The sequence below is a fragment of the Lynx rufus genome, unplaced genomic scaffold (genome assembly GCF_022079265.1).
Source record: "Lynx rufus isolate CCGP_SWC_20201006 ecotype Redwood Valley unplaced genomic scaffold, mLynRuf1.p SCAF_1, whole genome shotgun sequence".
NCBI lineage: Eukaryota > Metazoa > Chordata > Mammalia > Carnivora > Felidae > Lynx > Lynx rufus.
In genome coordinates, this window is record NW_025814823.1 from 1,656,486 (window position 1) to 1,680,728 (window position 24,243).

At 46.4% G+C, this 24,243-nt stretch overlaps 1 protein-coding gene across 2 annotated transcripts in view; it reads left to right on the plus strand.

The window, feature by feature from the left end:
- The window catches only part of IFT88 (intraflagellar transport 88), a 133,212-nt gene that overhangs the window by 97,327 nt on the left and 11,642 nt on the right, over positions 1 to 24,243 (plus strand). For both annotated transcript variants that reach the window (XM_047077521.1, XM_047077527.1), the window contains one exon: positions 10,077 to 10,143. In XM_047077521.1, the coding sequence (XP_046933477.1) occupies positions 10,077 to 10,143 (67 nt within the window). The remainder of the gene's footprint in view (positions 1 to 10,076; positions 10,144 to 24,243) is intronic.

Here is a 24,243-nt window from a genome sequence, read left to right on the forward strand (position 1 = left end):
CATAAAAGGAGAAACAACTAATATTCTAGTTTGAGGATAAAATTCTATCAAGAATCAATTCTTTTTTTTTTTTTTTTTTTTAAGTTTCTTTTTGAGACAGAGAGAGTGAAGCGGGAAGGGGCAGAGAGAGAGGGAGACAGAAAATCCCAGGCAGGACAGCATGGAACCCGACTCAGGGCCCAACTTGGGGTCCATCGCAGGGCTCGATCCCACGAACTATGAGATCATGACCTGAGTGGAAATAGAGAGTCCACCAAGAGTCCACCAACTAAACCACCCAGGTGCCCCAAGAACCAGTTCTTAACAGGAGGAAGTGCAACAGAGTCAGCCTACTGTAGTGGATGGTTGGTTACTCTCAGACAGATCGTTGTAACTTTCTACAAAGCAGAATAACTTGCAGGTTAATTTACAGAATTAATTTCAGTTGGAGGGCCCTGTGGCCCATGGAAATTAAGAGGAAATCATGTAACAATAGTACTTTTTCTTTAAGCTGTTTCATTATGTAGTAGACCATGGCTCTGAGAATAGTATTAATATGCATGGAAACTTTTTAAGTTTTATTTCTGTGTTTCTTGCAGTATGTGGAATAGCAGTGTTCTTATTTTTACTTTTTGAAGAGAATAGTCTCCCCTAAGTTTGAGCCTAGAATATTTAACATGGTCTTTGAGTGTCTGCCTTAAATAGAAAGAAAATACATTCTTTAAGGTTAGACTTTATCAAGAATTTAATTATCTTGGATAATTAAGTCTAAATTCCATATTTGCTTTCAAAATGTGGTTAACTTTAAATTGTCTTTGCTTTGAAGATATGATCTGATGGTTTTAGTCTTTATTCTCTTGTGTAAAGTATCAGTTGTAAAAGGATTGTGAACATGACATAGATTTTTACCTTAAAAATCCTATAAAATACCAAGTTGTTATTAATGCGATGCTAGGGTATATAGTTTAAAACCTGCTGTCAAGACCAATTTACTACCATATACCCACTGGTAAATCAGGTAACCTGTGTGCAAGTTTTGTAAAATTAAACAGATATAAATGAAAGTTCAAATTATCATAAGTGTCATCATAATCACTGCTAAATTTGTCCCATTAAGAAGAATCCAAAAGAAGTATATATCTCAAACCAAGAACATTCTTTGGAGCTTAAATTAGTTGTAAAGTTACTTAGTATAGATCCATGGAGGTATGTGGAAAGGGTCACATTCTTAAGACTTCTGACGTTTCACCATCAGGAGTTTAAGTTGATGCCGAACAGAGAACACACAAAAAAGACAAACTACACTCCTCACACTACACTCCTCACAACTTACAGCCTTAAACAGGGCGACTGGCATCTCTGGTTTAGCAGACTTTGGTGCAGGCTCGTTTTACACAGTAAGTAGCTGCCTTGAACTCCTGGGACTTGTCTTGCAGCTAGCTCACAAGGGATCCTAACTCCAGCTGTAGGAAACCCCGATTCCAGGGAGTCCCTGGGGAATGAACTTGAGGGCTAAAGACCAAAACATGGCCCCTTTAAACAGATGCAGAGTTGCTTCTGCATGATTTTCTTTTCGCCCAGTTTCCCCATGTTGGGTTGCATCGGGTCGATATCGTGCTCTGGTTTTGGTCTTCACAGTGCTTCACCTTTACGTTGACGTCCTGTCTCCCTTTGCTTTTTCTTTTCCCTCGTCCTCCTTCCTGTATGCATCCTCTCTCTGTGGTGTCAAACTCTTTCTTGCTCGGGCTGTTACGGGGCTAATATTCTTGCGGACTGTTGGTTCTTACTACTATGAATGAATATGTGAGTTACACTGAGACTGCTTTTCTTTTGTGTTGAGTACTCTGCCGATTGATTCCTCTCCCATCAAAATATTTATATATTCGTTGAGTATAGTCTACTTTTATCTGTTTCTCTCATATATCTGACATCCTTGCACTGTCCTCACTAAAATAATTCCCTAATGACTTAATTAAGAGTACTTTAGTGGGGCGCCTGGGTGGCTCAGTCGGTGAAGCATCCGACTTCGGCTCAGGTCGTGATCTCTTGGTTTGCGAGTTTGAGCCCCATGTCGGACTCTGGGCTGAGAGCTCAGAGCCTGGAGCCTGTTCCAAATTCTGTGTCTCCCTCTCTCGCTGTGCCCCTCCCATGCTCATGCTCTGTCTCTCCCTGTCCCTCAATAATAAATAAACATTAAAAAAAAAGAGTACTTTAGTAAAATCATATGAGTTACTGTTGATGCATTTAGATCATCCAGTGTTTCTCTTACTTACTTACTCTAATTATTAATGTCTCAGTGTGCTTGAGCAGTGCCTCTGTTGGTAATATGATGTCACTGCTCTCACTGTAATCTGTATAAAACCCAAGGTCACTTAGATGTCTTCTCTCATTATAGCTTCTTCTTAACATCTTCCCTTAGATGTTACTGCTTAATCTTACTTGAAAGTGAAAGTCACAGCCCTCATCCACAAAGTACTGTCTTTTCAGTGCCCTTGGAATCAGTTTCTCTGTTCTTTGGTACTCCTCATTAAATCTTTCTCACTTATGTTTTGCTTATAAATGCAAAGTGGAGGGATGCCTGGGTGGCTCAGTCAGTTGTGTCCGACTTCGGCTCAGGTCATGATCTCACGGTTCGTGAGTTCGAGCCCTGCCTCGGGCTCTGTGCTGACGGCTCGGAGCCTGCTTGGGATCCTCTGTCCCCTCTTTCTCTGCTCCTTCCACACTTGCTCTCTCTATCTCAAAAATGAGTATACAAAAAAAGTGCAAAGTGGAGGAGAAAAAATAGTGGAAAAGAAAGGTCCTAGGAAGAAGAGACTAAAAGAATTCTCACTATTTGAGAGTTAATTTCTCTTTTGATTGTTGTGTGTTCAGTTTCAGTTTGTGTTTCTTGAATTGTGAGCCCGTGGGGCAGAGCATTCTATTTCCTGGCTTGCACAGTACGGAAAGCACTATTAGTTTCGAAGCAAAGTATAGTAGATAAACTTCTGAATCAAGGGCACTCTCCTTTTCTAAATTTGAACTTAAAACTTGTTACTTCTGTGTGTTTCTTGTTTAGAATCTGCCCCCATGCAGAAACTTAACATTTTTCGATGTAATTAGAATTTCTTGGGGCGCCTGGGTGGCGCAGTCGGTTAAGCGTCCGACTTCAGCCAGGTCACGATCTCGCGGTCGGTGAGTTCGAGCCCCGCATCGGGCTCTGGGCTGATGGCTCGGAGCCTGGAGCCTGTTTCCGATTCTGTGTCTCCCTCTCTCTCTGCCCCTCCCCTGTTCATGCTCTGTCTCTCTCTGTCCCTAAAATAAACCAACGTTGGAAAAAAAAATTAAAAAAAAAAAAAAGAATTTCTTTATGTAATTATTGTTACATAAATTGTTACATAAATTGTCTGCATAATACAATCTACTATTATACAGGTAGATATATCTTGATTTCTTTAAACATTTATGCATTGTTAGATATCTTTTTTAAAGTCGGTAACTCTATGACCACTCTAATTTTGTTGTTTCTTCCTGAAGAAGAGCACTTCCATATTGTGAACTGGAGACAGTTTGTGAAACAGACATGTAATTGAAAGCAGGAAGGGGCACGTGGGTGGCTCAGTCCTTTAAGCTTGGGACTCGACTTTGGCTCAGGTCATGATCTCATGGTCAGGAGAATGAGCCCATGTGGGGCGCTGTGCTGACAGTGTGGAGCCTGCTTGGGATCCTCTCTGCCCCTCTGCCCCCCTCTCTCAAAATAAATAAATAAACATTAAAAACAATAGGAAAGCAGGGATATCAGAGATAATCACATCAAATCTTTACCTGGAGCTGCTGATAGGAAAACAAAGTGGACCCCCAGTCTGTGTCCCTTCCTTTCCTCTTGAAGTGCTAATAATGGTAGAAGTTTGGCAGCAGGAAGGAAAAGACGTGAAGAGGCTGGATGAATGTTTGTGAATGATGCTAGCCCTCTTCGTGGTTCTGGTTACAGTTTCCCCTTCAATTCTACTTGATAACATCTGCTTGACGAGACAGTAAAATAGCAACAGCTAACGCTTACTGAGTGCGTGACGAGTACAGGCCCTGTTATGAGCGTTGGATGTGTAACAACTAACTTAACCATTGCCGCAGTCCTAGGATGTTGGGTATAGTTTCATTATTACTTTTTTTTTAACAGATGAGAAAACTGAGAACCATGGTGGCTAAGTCCCTTCCTCTAGGTCACACGGCTATTGGGGGCAGCCCTAGGCTTCAAATCCAGGTTCCTAACTACTGTGCCTTACCACCTTATGAAAAGTAGGGGAAGCAGATGATCCAAGTAATTATTTTCAGCTGATATATAGTTCTTACTTACTCTGCACTCAAAAAGTTGGTAAATTAAAATGGCAAAAGTATAACTCCATAATTTGATTAGGATGGGGTCTGAAACTAGTGCTATTCAAGCATGGTCTGTGGGCTTGTACAGCCTCAGAATCACTTGGGCACATCTCAGAATTACAAAGTCTTGGGCCCCATCCCAGACCTACCGAAACCCTACCCCAGAGTTAAATTCAAGAATCTGCATATGTGTTTTTAAACAAATTCTCCAGGTATTTTTATATTCACTAAAGTCTGAAAAGCACTTGTCTAGAGTTTATGCTCCCACAGGGTCATCATGCAAATGATCAAATACCAGCTCAGGATATGGAATCTGATATAAGGGAGGGGGGCAGGAAATAGATATAAATCAGGTCATGGATTTTTAAAAATTGTTCACAATGGGAAAGGTTTTATGTAGACCTAAGAAAGAGAGAGAAATTGATTCAGGTTTATGGGAGCGAGGATAGTGTATCTCCCTGAGCCCCTGACTCCTATTTTAAAGGAGTTAAAGCCAGAAATTTATTTATTTAGACTGGTTTTTCAGAGAACTTCTTCTCTTCCTGGAACTTTTATGGACAAAGAAGACTGTTCTCCCCTTGGTGCTAAGAGGAATATTTTACACACTGTGTATTCATTAGTGCCATCAGTGAGCAATTCTAAACACTGGGCAAGAAGGGCCTACTGTGCGTGTCTGGCTGCTGTGGGCCTGGAGCAGTGTGAACGGGCAAGAAAGACCTACTGTGCGTGTCTGGCTGCTGTGGGCCTGGAGCAGTGTGAACGGGCAAGAAGAAGGGCCTACTGTGCGTGTCTGGCTGCTGTGGGCCTGGAGCAGTGTGAACAGGCAAGAAGGGCCTACTGTGCGTGTCTGGCTGCTGTGGGCCTGGAGCAGTGTGAACAGGCAAGAAGGGCCTACTGTGCGTGTCTGGCTGCTGTGGGCCTGGAGCAGTGTGAACGGGCAAGAAGGGCCTACTGTGCGTGTCTGGCTGCTGTGGGCCTGGAGCAGTGTGAACGGGCAAGAAGAAGGGCCTACTGTGCGTGTCTGGCTGCTGTGGGCCTGGAGCAGTGTGAACGGGCAAGAAGAAGGGCCTACTGTGCGTGTCTGGCTGCTGTGGGCCTGGAGCAGTGTGAACGGGCAAGAAGGGCCTACTGTGCGTGTCTGGCTGCTGTGGGCCTGGAGCAGTGTGAACGGGCAAGAAGAAGGGCCTACTGTGCGTGTCTGGCTGCTGTGGGCCTGGAGCAGTGTGAACGGGCAAGAAGAAGGGCCTACTGTGCGTGTCTGGCTGCTGTGGGCCTGGAGCAGTGTGAACGGGCAAGAAGAAGGGCCTACTGTGCGTGTCTGGCTGCTGTGGGCCTGGAGCAGTGTGAACGGGCAAGAAGGGCCTACTGTGCGTGTCTGGCTGCTGTGGGCCTGGAGCAGTGTGAACAGGCAAGAAGGGCCTACTGTGCGTGTCTGGCTGCTGTGGGCCTGGAGCAGTGTGAACAGGCAAGAAGAAGGGCCTACTGTGCGTGTCTGGCTGCTGTGGGCCTGGAGCAGTGTGAACGGGCAAGAAGGGCCTACTGTGCGTGTCTGGCTGCTGTGGGCCTGGAGCAGTGTGAACGGGCAAGAAGGGCCTACTGTGCGTGTCTGGCTGCTGTGGGCCTGGAGCAGTGTGAACGGGCAAGAAGGGCCTACTGTGCGTGTCTGGCTGCTGTGGCCTGGAGCAGTGTGAACGGGCAAGAAGGGCCTACTGTGCGTGTCTGGCTGCTGTGGCCTGGAGCAGTGTGAACGGGCAAGAAGGGCCTACTGTGCGTGTCTGGCTGCTGTGGGCCTGGAGCAGTGTGAACGGGCAAGAAGGGCCTACTGTGCGTGTCTGGCTGCTGTGGCCTGGAGCAGTGTGAACGGGCAAGAAGGGCCTACTGTGCGTGTCTGGCTGCTGTGGGCCTGGAGCAGTGTGAACGGGCAAGAAGGGCCTACTGTGCGTGTCTGGCTGCTGTGGGCCTGGAGCAGTGTGAACAGGCAAGAAGAAGGGCCTACTGTGCGTGTCTGGCTGCTGTGGGCCTGGAGCAGTGTGAACAGGCAAGAAGAAGGGCCTACTGTGCGTGTCTGGCTGCTGTGGGCCTGGAGCAGTGTGAACGGGCAAGAAGGGCCTACTGTGCGTGTCTGGCTGCTGTGGGCCTGGAGCAGTGTGAACGGGCAAGAAGGGCCTACTGTGCGTGTCTGGCTGCTGTGGGCCTGGAGCAGTGTGAACGGGCAAGAAGGGCCTACTGTGCGTGTCTGGCTGCTGTGGCCTGGAGCAGTGTGAACGGGCAAGAAGGGCCTACTGTGCGTGTCTGGCTGCTGTGGGCCTGGAGCAGTGTGAACGGGCAAGAAGGGCCTACTGTGCGTGTCTGGCTGCTGTGGGCCTGGAGCAGTGTGAACAGGCAAGAAGAAGGGCCTACTGTGCGTGTCTGGCTGCTGTGGGCCTGGAGCAGTGTGAACAGGCAAGAAGAAGGGCCTACTGTGCGTGTCTGGCTGCTGTGGGCCTGGAGCAGTGTGAACGGGCAAGAAGGGCCTACTGTGCGTGTCTGGCTGCTGTGGGCCTGGAGCAGTGTGAACGGGCAAGAAGGGCCTACTGTGCGTGTCTGGCTGCTGTGGGCCTGGAGCAGTGTGAACGGGCAAGAAGGGCCTACTGTGCGTGTCTGGCTGCTGTGGGCCTGGAGCAGTGTGAACGGGCAAGAAGGGCCTACTGTGCGTGTCTGGCTGCTGTGGGCCTGGAGCAGTGTGAACGGGCAAGAAGGGCCTACTGTGCGTGTCTGGCTGCTGTGGCCTGGAGCAGTGTGAACTGGCCCCAGGAGCTGGGGGCCTCATAGAATTGCTGTGTTTTAAAGATGTTTTATGTTTCTTCTTCACTGAACACACAAAAAAATCAGCTTCCAGGCATTCTGCCAAACTTAACTCTATGTCTGGAAAAGAACAAAATGGGAAGAGCAGGAATTGAAGACTGAGCAATCGAAATACAAAAAGGAAGAGAAAAACATCAGCCGAAATGCAAAAGATTGGAGAAGAGAGAGAGTATGCAAGATTCAGTGTGGTGGAGTTCATTGATTTTCAGCAGCAAATAGGTGTTCAGTTGGAAGAGAATAAAAACCCACGTTCTCGGGGCGCCTGGGTGGCTCAGTCGGTTGAGCGTCCGACTTCAGCTCGGGTCATGATCTCATAGCTCATGAGTTTGAGACCCGCGCTGGGCTCTGTGCTGATGGCTCGGAGCCTGGAGCCTGCTTCAGATTCTGTGTCTCCTCCTCTCTCTGCTCGCTCTCTCTCAAAGGTAAATAAACATTTACAAAAAACCTAAAAACCACGTTCTCTACCCACGGGAGCGTGGTGGAGGAGAAGGACCAGCAGGCGGGACCCTGAGTGTGAGGAGGGCATGGGTGCTGGTAAGCGCACTGAGTGAGCAGCCACCTGGGTCACAGGGGAGTCGCCCTGAGATGAGAGTGGAGCTGAACCCTAAGGGGTGAGTCGTTGCTGGAAAGGAGGTGGGGAAAGGCAGGGCAGGCAGAGGAGGTACCAGATGGAGGCTGGCCCCTCCAAGGGATGCAAGCTGGCTCTTACTCACAAAGTACGAGGGGCAGTCAGTTTCCAAAGATGCAAAGGACAGAATGTGATGTATTGAACACGTGCTTGCTCCGTGGGCCGTGCGGGCGGAGGTTGAGCCAGCAGTGGGGCTCTGGCACTGTCGTGTGCTTACGTGACATGTGTCCAGCAGAGCACGGTGTCCTGGGAGTAGGAGAGAAAGAGGAGAAGTCGTTGAGTCAAGCCAGGTTTTAGGTTTCTCTTGGTGAGTGGAGCAGAGAGACGGGTGGGCAAGCAAAGTGTCTGGAGGTCCTGACGTGGACGTCCTTAAAGTGCTGGGGTGTTTCTAGGCTAGAAATAAAGTGAGTATTCAGGGGATTAGTTAGGAAGAGATGGACGAGAGCCACAAGATTGGGGAGTTCTAGATGGGAGCAAGGAACAGGTGGAATGGGGCGAAGAATGTGGTGATCGTGGAAAGTGCTCACTCTCCTAAATTGTCCTGTTCTAAACGTATGGTCACTAAAGCAACTGCAAGATCTTTTCTCACATTTGATTTGAAAAACCTTCAGGTCACACAGGCATTTGTATCTATGAGTTTATTTTAGTATCGTATAGGTCTTTTGGATATGCTAGAAATAATCTTCAGGAAGATGAAAAACAAGTTTTGAAATAAAATCTGATTACAGACATTAAAATTTTTATTTTGTTATATCATCTTTAGATTTTCAAGAGAAGGGGCAAAGGGGAGAGATGGGGTTTCAAGGGAGGTTTCTTTTTAACAGAAAAAATTTGGGCATATTTACATATATTTGAAAGTACTGAGTGTTTCATTTTAAATTTTTTTTTTCAACGTTTATTTATTTTTGGGACAGAGAGAGACAGAGCATGAACGGGGGAGGGGCAGAGAGAGAGGGAGACACAGAATCGGAAACAGGCTCCAGGCTCTGAGCCATCAGCCCAGAGCCTGACGCGGGGCTCGAACTCCCGGACCGCGAGATCGTGACCTGGCTGAAGTCGGACGCTTAACCGACTGCGCCACCCAGGCGCCCCGAGTGTTTCATTTTAGAGAAATGAGTTATTGAAATTTTTTTTCTTCCTAGCCGATCACAATGTCAGTAACCTCTAATCTGTGATCTGATAATTCAGAATTCACTGGGGAATAAATAATTTGTCTTTTGAATCAGATATGAAATTTTGCTTATATTATTGAAGATCTAAATAAGGTACCAATCTATGTTTAAAATTTTAATTTAGTTGTGGAGTAAAGAATTGTCAAAAGCTGTCTGACTCTCTCCACCAACTACCCTGTCTCTCTAAACACAGCATCAGGCATATGAGAATCTGGCAGTGTGACTTGAGACAGATTCAGTGTCGGTACAAAAAGTATAGCTCCTAAGCAAAACACAAAGTAACCGTAAATTGCTTCAAAAAACCTAAGAATGTCACAGCTTGGAGGTATTTCTCATGTTTTAAGGGTAAGCCTGTACCTAAGAAAGTGGATTATTAAGCAGATGGTAAGTATTTTGTGAGATTTTAACAGTTCTTTGATTATAGAGGTTGAATTTCAAAGTTTACCTTTTTTCCCCCCAGAATAGTTCAAGTCCAGCCATTACACAGTAGAACTAACGCAGGATAGGGAACCCTTGGGTGGGTTCCCTCCTCCCCTCCCACCCCCCGGTCTAAGACCTCAGCCTTCACCTCAGGAGCATATTTGCTTTATAAGCAGTGGTTACTGCACCTGAGTGCAAGTGCCCCCTGGCTATTTACTAAGGCCTGAGGACCCTGGTGTTTACAGAACAACTTTGTCTTTTCTCTCATAGAATCAAGGTAAGGAGCAGTGTGCACCCAGCTCTTAGGAGAGTAGGAGCAGTAAGTCTTAAGCGCTACACAGTAACGTTAATTGAAAAAAATCAACATTTAGGAGCACCTGCGTGGCTCAGTCGGTTAGGCACCCCACTCTTGATTTTGGCTCAGGTCACGATCTCACGGTTCCTTGAGTTCGAGCCCTGCGTAGGGCTCCACGCTGACGGTGTGGAGCCTGCTTGGGATTCTGCCTTCCTCTCTCTCTGCCCCTCCCTTGCTCGCTCTCTCTCTCTCTCTCTCTCTCTCTTTCTGTCTCTCTTTCTGTCTCAAAGATAAATAAATAAGCTTTTAAAAAAAAGCAGCATTTACTTATGTTCACCTTCAAGGGAATATCATTCATTCTTTTCAACTCATCGTCTTGTTCTAGCGCGTAAGGTCTGGCAGAGACGGCGGCGGGGGCTCCCGCAGCAGAAGGGAGGGCAGTGCCGGCAGTGGTGAGTATTTCCTGTTTCCTTGACGTACTGGATTTGACCGACGTCTAGCACACGGGCTTCTTGAAACGTCTTGGATAATCAGAAAGAACGCCTTTTGTTCTGTACGCAGCAAAACCTCACTTACTCCAATTAATTTTGTAAGCATTCTGTTATGTGAATGATGGTGAATGTCAGTGGATTTTACTTCTTCGGTAAGCACACCTGTGTTTGCTAAGTGGTTAATAAATAAGTTCATGCTGAATAGATTACCATAGATGTCCATGCTAATGAGGTTTTACTGTGTTACATTTTGTTAATTTACCTTTTAGGGCAGTGCGATGAGAAGTAAGATGGCCTTCTAGAATGCTGGCAGTGCTGAGTATACTTTAGTGTAGAAATCGTGCCAGTCTGGGCATTAGGAGACATGATTCTAGTTCCTGTCTTGATCACGACAGCCGTCTCCCTTTGGACCAGCCACATAAATGCCGTAGGCTTTAAGAGATTTCTAAATTTGTTGGCATCGCTCAGTTCCTTGACTTCGACCACTTGTCACAGCATTACTTAGTAACAAGGTTGTTAAGTTTTCCTCCCCGTTTTCCTCATCATCAAAATCTGCCTTCTCTGTCCACGTCAGAGGAATAGTATAAGTTAAACTTAGTAGAAATTTGGGGGTTTTAAAGAAACGGATCGGAAAAATAAAGGCTAAATTGGGATGTGTAAATACACGTACATTCTCTCATATCTGTACGTCGCACTGTCCTGCAGACGTGAACCCGGTCTGTGCCCCCGCCCGGCTCCACCCCTCCTCTCTTTGTGATGTAGGCGTCAGGGCAGAGACAGTGTGAGGCGTAGTTCGGTAGGCCTTTATTTCATTCATTCGCAAACGCAGACGTTTATTAGATGCATACCAGGTGCCAGCTAAAGACGGTGCTAAGTGCCAGAGGCGTAGGGATGAGTAGAACACGGTCCCGGTGCTCAGGGAAGTTAAAATCTAGTTGGAAGGACACACAGGTCTCAGGCGCTGCTGAGAATGCTACTGACTTCCCTGGGGATACAAACTGCAGCTGGGACAAAGATTCCTTCCTGAGATCTGAGCTCTGCTCGGCCAGATGGGTTTAAGCAGTTACGATCATCAGGGGCGTCTCGTTCTAGCAAGACAGTTTGATGCTCTGAGGATCAGTCCGGCTTTTCCAGCTGAACCTCACAGTCCTCGCCTGTTTAACCCTCAGGTCCCAGGAGTAGTTACCCACGGCCTCAGAAAGTAGCAGCTGCCGCCTGCAGTCTGTGTCCCACGCACGCCAGGGCGTTTTGCCGCGTCGAGGAGTAGCCATTTCCTACCTCGTCAGCCCCCCACCGTGGTCGTGATGGGCGTTGACGTTCCCATACCGTCCCCTGACCCTCAGATGTGGCCTCCGCTCTGTTACCCCTGCCCCACCCCTGCTTCAGTGTGTTCACTCAGCTCTCTGGGGTTGGATTTAACTGAGTCCTGGGTCTGAAAGATCTGTCCCAGCAGTTCTCATAAGCGGGCGACGGCCAAGCAGGCCTGCAGCCTCTTACCCAAAGTCTGTGGGGCCAAGTGTGTCGTGGAATTTGGCATCTTTTGGAGTTCAGAAACCTTCTGTGGTGCTTTACCCATATATGATACCCGTGGGGTGCACCTCACAACCAGACAGAACTGTTACTGATTCGGGAAAACACATGGGTAATTACACTAAGGTTAAATAATGGCTAAAAATAGCTTCAGGTCAAGTCGGGCTTTATGCCCATGAAGTTTACATATTGCCACCTGGAAACTTGGCTTTCCGAGCTCTTTGGAGCTGGGAGTTGTGGAGAGGGATCATGGACTTGCACGTACCAGCAATGTCCCTAGTGGCGAAGGGTCGGCACACAAGGCTGTGGGCATCAGCTGAGAGGAACGTGGAAGGTTCAGCAGACGTCTCGCGGCTGCTGCTTCATCCTTGCTCTTAGGAAGCAGGCGGCCTGTGCTAGGAGCTTTTCTTGAAGTTGAGTGTCCCTTCAGGAGTCATTGTCTTGGTAACCCTAGCGAAGTGTTAAGTGTTTATCGAAGTTCTTTATTAAAGCTTATTAAAGATGGATTCACCATCTTCCAAGTTTTTTACACTTCCCTCTAAAAATCTTAAACTCAGAGGCGCCTGGGTGGCTCAGTCACTTAAGCCTCCGACTCTTGATCTGGGCTCAGGTCATGAGCTTACGGTTTGTGAGATCAAGCCCCTCGCTGGGGGCTTGGGGCCTGCTTAGGGTTCTCGCTCTCCCTGTCTGCCCCTCCCCCACGCACACGTGTACATGCTCTCTCAAAAAAAAAATCAACTTTTTTTAGTGTGAGATTCAAACAAAGTAATTATAAAAAAAAATCAAAATCTGAAGTTCAGAGTCACCAGCCAGTCCCTCCCGGAACGACTCCCAGCAGTCTTGTATTAAGTTCTCAGAGCCTTCTCTGGTAATTCACAAGCTTGCAGAATGTCGCGAGTGTTGGCCTCTAGACCTGAGCCTGAGTTACCCGGATGTCTTCAGCTTGAAGTCCGCTTCAGAAACATCAGGACCTCCTAACAGGATGCCAGGGCGTGCCTGGTTGGTGCTGAAGCGGAGCCCAGAGGACAGCGTCCCCAGTTCCACCCCAAGAAACTCTGCCCAGACCGTCGTCTGCCTCTCACAAACATCGGAAGGATCAGGGTGTGCCTCAGAGGCCACTGAGGGGCCAGACCCCCCGACACCGAGAGTTTTGCTCAGCCTCCCGAGGTGACCTCTCGCCAGTGAGACTCCTTAAACCACACTGTGTCTCAGAACACATGCCGCGCCTCAGCTGGGCCTGGCGCCTCCACCGCAGTCAGGGTCAGGGTAGCAGAGGCAGACGGCTGAGGCCGCCCGGGATCTGACAACCGAGCGCAGAGAGGGAGAGGCCTTGCCGTTCCAAATTCGCCTCCTGGCCCTGGCCCTCACCCCCTGCTGTTTTCTTGTTCAATAATTTTTCCTTTCTCTCATCTATTCCATTTCAGTCCAACACAAATAGTCAGTCCTAGTGCACAAATGCGCCTTATCCTCACAGGATGGAATTTTGGTGTAGAAACTGTGTTATTGACACATTTTTACAAGCTGGGTGTCATGGTGCCTGGTTCTCTTGGCACAAGTTTAAAGTATTAAATACTTCCTTTTCAGGGTCCTTGCTTGCTTGCTTTCTTCCCCCACCATTTGATGTTTTGTTCCTTATTTCCTGGTCCCTTGAGTTACATGGCATCCCAGACTTCTTCATTCGCTCCTGCAGCCCAAATTCGATGCCTCTTTCAGTGACCTTGCTGGTTCCACCGTAACACTTTTTCGAGAATCACGTCTTCTGCCTTTTTTCTCCAGCTCGTGGCACAGGCCACGGTGCAGGCTGTCCTGGCTTTGAAGTCTGAACAAACCCTGCTGTGGATGCCTCTCTCACTTGTTCTTTCCCCTCCCCTCACGGGCCCTTTCAGAGCATCCAGCAAGCACGCTGCGAAGGCACCCTCACCCCCTCCGGCGGTCTCCCGCCACTCACCGTGTGCAAATGGCCGCTTGCCTATTTATTGTAACCCCACATGTGACAGGCCCCCGTCTTAACCATCTTCCACCTCTACCTGTGAGACCTCAAGATGCACATTTCTGTCTTTATGTGGAAATATTTGGCACCTCCGTCCGGGTTAGGCCCACGGGTCAGTTAGTGGAAAGGAATGATTTCCCAAATGCATTCAAAAGAGGCCAGCCTTAAGCTGCTAAAGTAAATGCCGTGCCTACAACTAGATTTTTTCAAGTATTGCCCGGGAAAGAGGACCATAAGGAATTTACATAGCGGAATATGTGAAATAGAGATTTCTGAAATGATTAGCAGGAGTCCTTGAAAATTGTCCTTTTTTAAGGGCGCCTGGGTGACTCAGCCAGTTGAGCGAGCATCCGACTCTTTTTTTTTTTTTTAATTTTTTTTTTTTTTCAACGTTTATTTATTTTTGGGACAGAGAGAGACAGAGCATGAACGGGGGAGGGGCAGAGAGAGAGGGAGACACAGCATCGGAAACAGGCTCCAGGCTCTGAGCCATCAGCCCAGAGCCCGACGCGGGGCTTGAACTCACGGACCGCGAGATCGTGACCTGGCTGAAGTCGGACGCTTAACCGACTGCGCCACCCAGGCGCCCCGAGCATCCGACTCTTGATTTCGGCTCGGGTCACGATCCCAGGGTCTTGGGATCGAGCCCCGCGTCAGGCGCTGAGCGTGGAGCCTGCTTGAGATTCTCTCTCTCTGCCCCACCCCCACTCGCTCACATGTGAGTGAGTGTGTGCTCACTGTCTCCTCTCTCACTCATACAAAATTTCCAAAAAAGGAGAAAATGTTCCTTTTCCTGCAGATCAGGCTGGTCCCACGGCAGCCTTATTTTCGCTGTTATTTTGTTTAATGAGCCTCGGCGCCCATCCTCTTTAGTGGCTCTCCAGTTTGAGCACGCGTCAGAGTCACCTGGAAGGCTTGTGAAAACAGCCTGCTGAGCGCCTAGTCCAGCATTTCTGAACCAGTCCGGGCCGTGCCCAGGAATTTGCATTTCTGACAAGGTCCCCGCTGATGCTGATCTTAAAGGAGATATTACAAGAGTGCGATGTGGTGCATGTAGAAAGGTTGCTCCTGTCATTACCACCGAATGTAACTTCTTAGTAGTGGCAGTCATCCAGCCTCTGGCCTCGTGCCCTCGCTCTGTCACTCCTGAGTGTACTACCCTGGGAGGTGGTTTGAGCTTGAAACTAACTTAAAATTACGTGCACGCCCACGGAAGGGTCTCGGTGCAAATACTCAGTGCTGAAGAGCTATTATTATTATTACTTGATTACGAACTGCATCGAAAAGCAGTAGTGTCTGGTTTAGAATATTGAATATCCATTCCAGGATTTTCGGTCCTTTAGTTTGTTTTTGTAGAATTAACTTAAGATGAAATGAACTTGGGGCGCCTGGGTGGCGCAGTCGGTTGGGCGTCCGACTTCAGCCAGGTCGCGATCTCGCGGTCCGGGAGTTCGAGCCCCGCGTCTCTGGGCTCTGGGCTGATGGCTCGGAGCCTGGAGCCTGTTTCCGATTCTGTGTCTCCCTCTCTCTCTGCCCCTCGCCCGTTCATGCTCTGTCTCCTTCTGTCCCAAAAATAAATAAATGTTGAAAAAAAAATTAAAAAAAAAAATCTCCTTTGGGGCGCCTGGGTGGCGCAGTCGGTTAAGCGTCCGACTTCAGCCAGGTCACGATCTCGCGGTCCGTGAGTTCGAGCCCCGCGTCGGGCTCTGGGCTGATGGCTCAGAGCCTGGAGCCTGTTTCCGATTCTGTGTCTCCCTCTCTCTCTGCCCCTCCCCCGTTCATGCTCTGTCTCTCTCTGTCCCCAAAATAAATAAACGTTGGAAAAAAAAAAAAAAAGATGAAATGAACTTGTTTTAACTGGTTGAAGTAGAAATGCATTACTCTTCGAAGTGCCAAGTTTTGGGTTAAGGTTTTAGCTGTTCAGTGCCAGAACATGAAACAATTCAGAAACAAAGGCACGCTGGCAGTACAGCTCACACAGAGAGAGCCGTATTCGGCCCGTTCCAAGTCGCCAAGGTCAGCCTCTGTGTGCTCCGCTGGGTAAGCCAGATGAGAGGAGGAATCCCGCGCCTGCCTAGTGAGCTGGCTTGCAGTGAAAGGCCAGGAAAGCCGCAGAACGCCTCTGCTTCTCATGTGTATCTGTCCTCGGGAAACGAGCGCCTTCTTGTAGGGCAGCGTCCATTCCAGCATGATGGTTGCATCTTGTGACTCGAGTACTGTGTGTGTCATTAAGGTTTCATTTTCAAATCATTTTTATTCACTCTGCGTGATAGTAGTTTGCTGCATTTTTTCATTTAATTTTTATCATGTCTTGGGTGTGAACTTTTGCTGTGAAAATGCATCTCCTAATTTTACACAAAAAATAATTTTATAATGAAAACGAGTAGGATAATATGACTCCGTGAACAGAAATTTCCTTTAAGGTCAACTTTTTGAGGAACCTATCTTTTATAAAGTACACTGTGACCGTGTTCTAGTGTTAAAAACTGAAGTTTTAAGATTATAGTCCAAGACGAGTACGTTTTTGACCAGAAGACCTTCGCACAGTTTTGCGAGCCTCAGTGGTGTCACAGGCAGAGGGAAGAGCTCATGCCTAGTGCCCACCGCCTCCGGACGAACGGAAGATTACGGCCTAAGGAGGTGAGGCAGGAAAAGCACATGTGAATACACCTAAGTTCAAAGAATCCAGTCAGCAAAATGTAGCTGATGTCTAGGAAGAAAGACAGCGAGTATGCCCGGGGCAAAAAAGCCCAGAGAAGCCAGAGGCACTGAGGGCTCTTATTTCTCAAGACAGTCACTCCTGTCTGGTCCAGCCCCCCCCCCCCCCACTTACCCCAGAAAGCCAAGGAGCAATTTTGCCGGATTCCCCGGAATGTAAGCATTTGGAAGCTGATATGTAACACAGAGCGAGCTTCGGTAGCCGTGAATGTTGCCAGAGGGTCGATAGCGCTCACTACAGCACCGAAGCGTTCTCTGGGTCACAGATTGTGAAGAGGTCCCTTTGTGTCAGTCTGCCTTGCTGGTGTCCCCTGCTAATGGACCGCCTGTTTTCTGGTATAGGGATTCTCTGAGCCAGGGGGTCGGCACACTCTTTCTGTGGAGAGCCTGGTGGTAGAGAGCTGGGGCTCCGGGGCTGTACCTGACACTTGCTGTGTTGCAAAGGCAGGCACGCAGAGACGACAGGGAAGTGACCGAGTGCGGCTGGCCTCTCTGAAGCTTCAGCTTTGGACGCTGAAATGTGAATGTCCTATAAATTTCGTGGGTCACAAAATATTTTTCCCAGCCATTTAAAAACGTACAAACTGCTCTTAGCTCACTAGATGTTCAAGAACAGGGATGGGCCAGGTTTGGCACCCACACTGTAGTTGTGCTAAATCTTGTTTTCTTGCTCCAGACCAGACTCTCCATGAATATCCCTGGGGGTGACAGGTGGAGACCCGGGGGTTGTCTTCTTGATCAAAGTACTGGTTTTAGCTATCTAATCCAAGCATGCAGCTTGTGCAATAGCAGTAAGATTCTGTGTCACTGAACGTTTCCTCTTAAAGCTGCCTTAGCTGTCCCAGCCACCTCCAAATATGTGGCCCCCATATTAACAGAGCGTATGAGGTTTTGTGTCTTCAACATAACATACTACTTTGCTCTGGGCCTTAGCTTATTGTCCTGCATTCGAGGTCATTGTAATTAATTCCTCAGTGTCTGTGGACCCTTTTTTCCAAGTCACTGCATCTTACATTATCTTGAGCACATTACTTAATCTTTTTGTCACAGTTTCCTCGTCAGTAAAATGGGACCGAAAATAGGACCTACCTAATAGGGTTACTGAGAGGGAGAGACGCATTAATACACAGAAAGCACTTAAGACAGGGACAGCTGGGTGGCTCAGTCGGTTGAGCATCTGACTCTTGGTTTCGGCTCAGGTCATGATCTCACGGTTTCATGGGTTGGAGGCCCACGTCAGGTTCCATGCTGACGGTGCAGAGCCTGCTTGGCATTCTGTCTTCCTCTCTTTCTGCTCCTCCCCGACTCACGCTGTTTCTGTCTCTCTCAAAATAAATAAACTTAAAAAAAAAAAAGAAAAGAAAAGAAAGGAAGAAAGCACTTAAGACAGTGCCTGACACAGAAGGCACTTGCTAAGGGCGATTCCTGTTTGACCAGGGAGACTGTGGGCAGTATCTGAAGTTCTGTTGTCCACATCTGTGTATAGTGAGGGGCCACTCCTCACCTCTACTCAACGTGTGATCCTGGAGTTGGTTACTTTCAGTGTTTTTCCTACCACAAGATCACACTTATCCATGCGTGAAGATAAATGTCAAGTGTACTTCTGTCTTACCGTAGAGTTTATAGAAAGGTGTTTTTTGGTTTTTTTTAACAAAAATACTAGAAATTGTATATACAAGTGAGTGTTGGTTTTTGAAGTTACCAGTTTGGAAAACTGACTATTTATTCCAATAATGCTGTTAACCAAAACATTCATTGAAAAAAAAAAAAAATCATGAAACTCTTCTTTTGGGATTTCCATCAGAGGCAAATTACAAAAAGCACAGGAAATCCAATCTAAACATTTTACTGATCTATATAATATATGTATTCAAATCTGATAAAATATATAAAACAAATGTATATTACACATATCTGTAAAATATATATACACATTTTATATGTACACACGCACACACACATATTCCATCAGTTGTTTTTTTTCTTTCTTGTATTTCTATCAACAAATAAGCATGTATCAAGTTCCTGACCATAGCAGGTATTCAGTAAATACGGTTCCCTTCCAGCTTGTCTTTCTTCCATATGTTTTTCATATACCAGGTACTAAGCATTTAAGATATACAAAATAGAATTCTAAAAATGTAATAGACCATTTCTCTACTTTGCTCACGTCTTCACTGATTCCCTCCACAGCCTCCTTCAACTGAGTGTTACCTATTACAGTAGCTACCACAATCACCTTTTCCAATTTTGATACATCCCTGTTAGCTGTTCTGTTGGATGATAATACAATTAGCTCAATAGGAGTAGAGAGTAAGGGGTGAAGTTAAACTGAGAATCACAGCTGTAACAATATGAAAATGAGGGAAAGTTTTCACAGTAAAATCAGGTCCAAGCAACGGGTCTTGTAAAGTTATGCGGGATTAAAGCATTTCAGCTGACGATGCCATTCTCTTTTAGATGGTAGGGCTTGGGAAGGTACTTTGGACCCATAGCTATGCTACGCTGCCCCTTAACTTTCAAAAGGGGCAGAGGCAAAGGAATATCAGCTTTTTTGTAACAAGAGTATAGATCGCTTGCAAGTCTGACTACAAAATACCTAGAAGTAAATGGGACAATAGATTCATGCTGAAGGTCTCAAAAGTGCTGTCTGATGTTCTTCCATACTTCTAGATATAAACAAAACTTTCTTTATGCTTAAGGAATAAGAGAAGATCTTCCATAGTGATTGCATCTTTGTAGGTGCTAAAGTGAGTATTATCTTGGAGAGGGAGGAGAGAGAGAGAGAGAGAGACCAAAAAAAAATTTTTTTAATGTCTAATGGATAGTGAAATCCAGTAAAATGGATAGTTTACAGCTCACCAAAAGAGAATTGTTTAAAAAAATTTTTTGTTTACTCATTCTTGAGAGAGAGCGTGTGACAGAGCATGAGCAGGGGAGGGACAGAGAGAGGAGACACAGAATCCAAAGCAGGCTCCAGGCTCGAAGCTGTCAGCACAGAGCCCAATGCGGAGCTCGAACTCATGAACCACAAGATCATGACCTGAGCTGAAGTCGGACGCTTAACCAACTGAGTCACCCAGGAGCTCCAAGAGAATAATTTAAGAAGAGTGAAAAACAGAGAACAATCTGAGTGTTGATGGGAGGGTGGGGGAGAGGCATTGAGGAGGGCACTTGTTGGGATGAGCACTGGGTGTCGTATGTAAGCGATGAACCGTGGGAATCTACCCCAAAAACCAAGAACACACTTTACACACTGTATGTTAGTCAATTTGACAATAAATTATATTTTAAAAAAAAGAAGAAGAAGAAGAGATTGAAAAGAGTAAGGGGGGCACCTGGGTTGCTCAGTCGGCTAAGTGTCCAACTCCGGCTCAGATCATGATCTCACGGTTCGGGAGTTCGAGCCCCGCGTCGGGCTGTGTGCTGATGCCTCAGAGCCTGGAGCCTGCTTCAGATTCTGTGTCTCTTCTCTCTGCCCCTCCCCTGCTCATGCTCTGTCTCTCTCTCTCTCTCTCTCTCTCTCTCTCAAGAATAAATAAACATTTAAAAACATTTTTTTTTTAAATAGAAAAGAGTAAGGGACACTGTGTAACATGTTCAGAGGGAAAGGGGTAGCACTTTCAAAAAACAAGAAACTGATAGGGGACAGTTGATAGTCTCCCCAGCTTAAGGGAGGGAGTTGGATGTTGGAGAATTATCGGAAATGTATCGGTTAATTGGACCTGGAAAACTAAAAAGGCCATAAGAATTTCCAATTAAGATAGTGTGGGTAACCCTGAGGAACGTGGTCTCAGTACGCTGCTGGAGGCCAAAATCAGATTCCAATGATTTAAAGAGCATATGGGATGCAGGAAGGTGGACAGCTGTTGTCTCCTGTACGGTAGTAAATATGAAGCAAAATGTAGCGTTGCCAAGAATTCAAGAAATGTAAATTAAGCTATAAAATTATCAATGATTTTTTTAAAAGGATAATTCTTTAGGATACCGAGGATGAGATGAGATGGGTATTCTTTTATAAGTTAAGTACTTCTGGAGGGAGCTCTAAGTGGTATGCCTTGTTGGGAATGTTCAGTAATCTTCATTAAAGACCTTTAAAATGTCCATATCCTAGATTCAGACAAAGAGCTACATACACACATATATTGATCACATTATCGGTGACAGAAAACACGAGAATGAGCTAAATGTTCAACTGGAAATAATTCCAGGTTTAATTCTGCTCTCTACAGTTGTATCACTCTGTGGCAATTGTTACTGGCAACTGTCTCCACTGTGGGGACATCTGACATCGTGCTTCCTTGCCCAAGCTTTAAGGGAGTTACGTTGCCATCAGAAGTCCCGAAGCCTCTGAACATTTAATATTTAATATAACGGCTTCTGGAGATGATACAACTTTTGAAAAAGAATCTTATTTGCAACTAGAGTGTAGTGAACAACAGTAATTATACAGTGTGGCTTCTCTTTACTTTTTTATAATTCATACAAAAGTGTTAAAAGCGTACTGAAATCAATAAAATAGGGAAAAAACGAGAAAATCAGATATTTTATTGGGTTTTTCAAATGCGCTAAAGGTGTGGCATCATGGAAATTATGTGCAGTAACTGTTTGAGGTAAGAGTCACCGCAGATGATAAAGGACCTGCGGGGGTGGCCCTGTCCCTTTGCCTCTGCCGCACGTGGAGCAACTCCAGGCACTGAGTACAACACAATTAAGTCCCATCAGATTTTTAAAATCTTGTTGGTGGCACGAAAGGTAAAGAAATCTATATACTTGTCTTATTTTCACATTACTCCTGTAAATGTGCTACAGACTCCGTTTTGTAAAATCTTTGCCATAATCTGATTCTGTTTAAAGAATTAACAAAAACGACGTATATTGTTTTTCATCTTCTCTCTGTAGTTACTTTCTTCTGCCTTCATTTTATCTACAATTATAAATAATTTTCATACTCTTAACCATATTCTTTCTAAATAAGTAATGACTGTCTTCCCTTGGAAAGTGAATTCGTTTTTATTTGAAGAGAATGTATGGTGAAAGTTGATGTAGTCAGCCTCTTAACTTTACTTCATTTGGTCCATGAATAGAGCCTATGTTATAAAACTCACTGTTCTACCGGAACAGAAAAGAAACTCTTACATTTTAAAACCTTAACTTTTCTAAAATGTTACAAACAGTTCACCTTCTTAGTATGAGTTGGCCTTGTAGAAACATTGGTCAAGGCAGGACGTAGTCTCCCTTCTAGCAGAACTATCATGGGATTTTTCCCAAGTCTCAAGATCGTAGGCTTGCTTTATAAGATAAGATTATTATAAGACAAGGCTATTCTGGGCATATGAGAAGGGTCTGAAACGTGGGGCTATGAAAAGAGATTTTGAGTTTACTTTGGATATTTATCATTATTAAGACCGCCATTGGGGCGCCTGGGTGGCGCAGTCGGTTAAGCGTCCGACTTCAGCCAGGTCACGATCTCGCGGTCCGTGGGTTCGAGCCCCGCGTCAGGCTCTGGGCTGATGGCTCAGAGCCTGGAGCCTGTTTCCGATTCTGTGTCTCCCTCTCTCTCTGACCCTCCCCCGTTCATGCTCTGTCTCTCTCTGTCCCAAAAATAAATAAAAACGTTGAAAAAAAAAATTTTTTTAAGACCGCCATATTCTGTAGAATCTGCCAAGCTGCTAAGCTTGGAATAGCATATGGCAGGAATGCACATGTGAATACAGCCGTACTTACTCGTGTAAACTCACAGCTGTATGGAAAGTGCCACACTTTACATGGATTCTTTGCCAAAGAGGCATACTTGTAGAATGGGCAAGGACCAGGCCGGCGATCAGGCAACCTGGGTTTTGCTGATGGCCTTGCCACTAACTGTGAGCTCTCGAACAAGTGACTTTACCTCTTTAAGCGTGTTTTCTCATATGAAAACTAAAGAGGTCAGACTTAAGTTTTTTAGTTATTCGTATGTGTGCTCCTGCTTACTGAAATTATTACTTCTATTTCTGACAGTAAGATGGACTGAATATTCAAGGAAACTCCTCCAGGAATAGCACTCCTAAAAGTGGTGAATTGAATATGGGGTGGGGGGAGGGAGGGGGGGGGAAGAGGAAGGAAATAAGAAAATGAAAAAAAACTTGTAAATGCGTGGCCGAGTTGGCAAGAGAAAGGGAAATTCTTAGGGCGCCTCAGTCGGTTAAGCATCCAGCCCTTGGTTTTGGCACAGGTCGTGGTCTCGTGGTTCCTGAGATCAAGCGCCCCGTCAGGCTCTGTGCTGACAGGGTGAGTCTGCTCGGGATTCTCTCCCTCCGTCTCCATCTGCCCCCTCCCCCTCTCATTCTCTCTCCCTCTCTCTTAAAATAAGTAAAAAAAACATTTTTAAGGGAAATTCTTCGGAGATTCTAATGAATAGAAAATTTAAACCCAAAGGAGTAAATGCAAGGGCTGGCCTTTGTCCTGGCTACTCCCTAGCGGCCTAGATCCTGGGTCTAGAGGCCATTCATGGGGAACAAGAGAGAACAGCCAGGGGCCCCCAAAACGCCAGGAGTCAGATCAAAGAATCCCTTCATAAAGCCAGGACTCCTAACAGGAAATACTGGCAGTGGGTCAACTAGAAAAGGATCCCCCCCCGCAGAGGACGGTTTCCACCTTGGCACTCCTGGAACGCAAAAAACAGGAAAAGCTCCCTGGAAAATCCCTAACCTTAAGCCCTCAATCACAGAGTTTGGGAGACAGAGTTCGCATCACCGTGTGTGACCTGCGGAGCCCCAAGCTGAAAGCTGGGCTTAAAGTGGGACTGTTGGTGCTGCTCCCAGGTGCCCAGGAGACACAGGCTTAGACCCACTCCGAAGGCAGACAAGCCTCAAACAAGGCCTTCAGATGAAGTTACAAAGGACAGGAACACACGATGAAAAACGAAGGGCGGGGGCGGGGGGGTACCTGGGTGGCTCAGTCAGTTGCACCTCTGACTTTGGCTCAGGTCACGACCTCATGGTTCGTGAGTTCCAGCACCGCATCGTGCTGTGTGCTGTCGGCACAGAGCCCGCTCAGATCCTGTCTCCCTCGCTGCCCCTCTCCCCCTCAAAAATAAATTTTAAAAATTAAGTACGATAAAAGTCGTGGGGCTCGTGGGTGGTTCAGTCAGTTGACTGTCTGATTTTGGCTCAGGTCGTGATCTCATGGTTCATGAGTTCAAGTCCCACATTGGGCTCTTGCTGTCAGCGTGGAGCCCACTTCAGATCCTGTGTCCCCCTATCTCTCTGCACCTCCCCCACTCATGCACTCTCTCTCGAAAATAAATACAATTGAAAAAAGTCTGGACACATGAAGATAAAGCACTATGAATGCTCAACAAAAGAAACTGTGGAATGCAATTTTCAAAGACTAAAGATATTTTTCAAATGTTAATTTGTTTATTTGGAGAGGGAGAGAGAGAATTCCAAGCAGGCTCTGTGCTGACGGCACCCCAGAGACTACAGATATTTTAATTATCAGATACAAATATGTTTTAAGGGGCACCGGGCTGACTCGGTCGGTGGAGCATGTGACTCTTGATCTCAGGGTTGTGAGCTCAAGCCCCACACTGGGTGTAGAGATTGCTTAAAAATAAAACCCTGGGGCGCCTGGGTGGCTCAGTTAGTTAAGCATCTGACTCTTGGCATTCGGCTCAGGTGATGATCTTGCAGTTCATGAAATCAGGCCCCGTGTGGTGCTCTGCACGGACAGCATAGAGCTGCTTGGGATTCCTGCTCTCCTTGCCCACCCCCCCCTCATCTCTCTCTCAAAATAAATAAATTTTTTAAAAATATATATATATATTTTTAAGTGACAATATA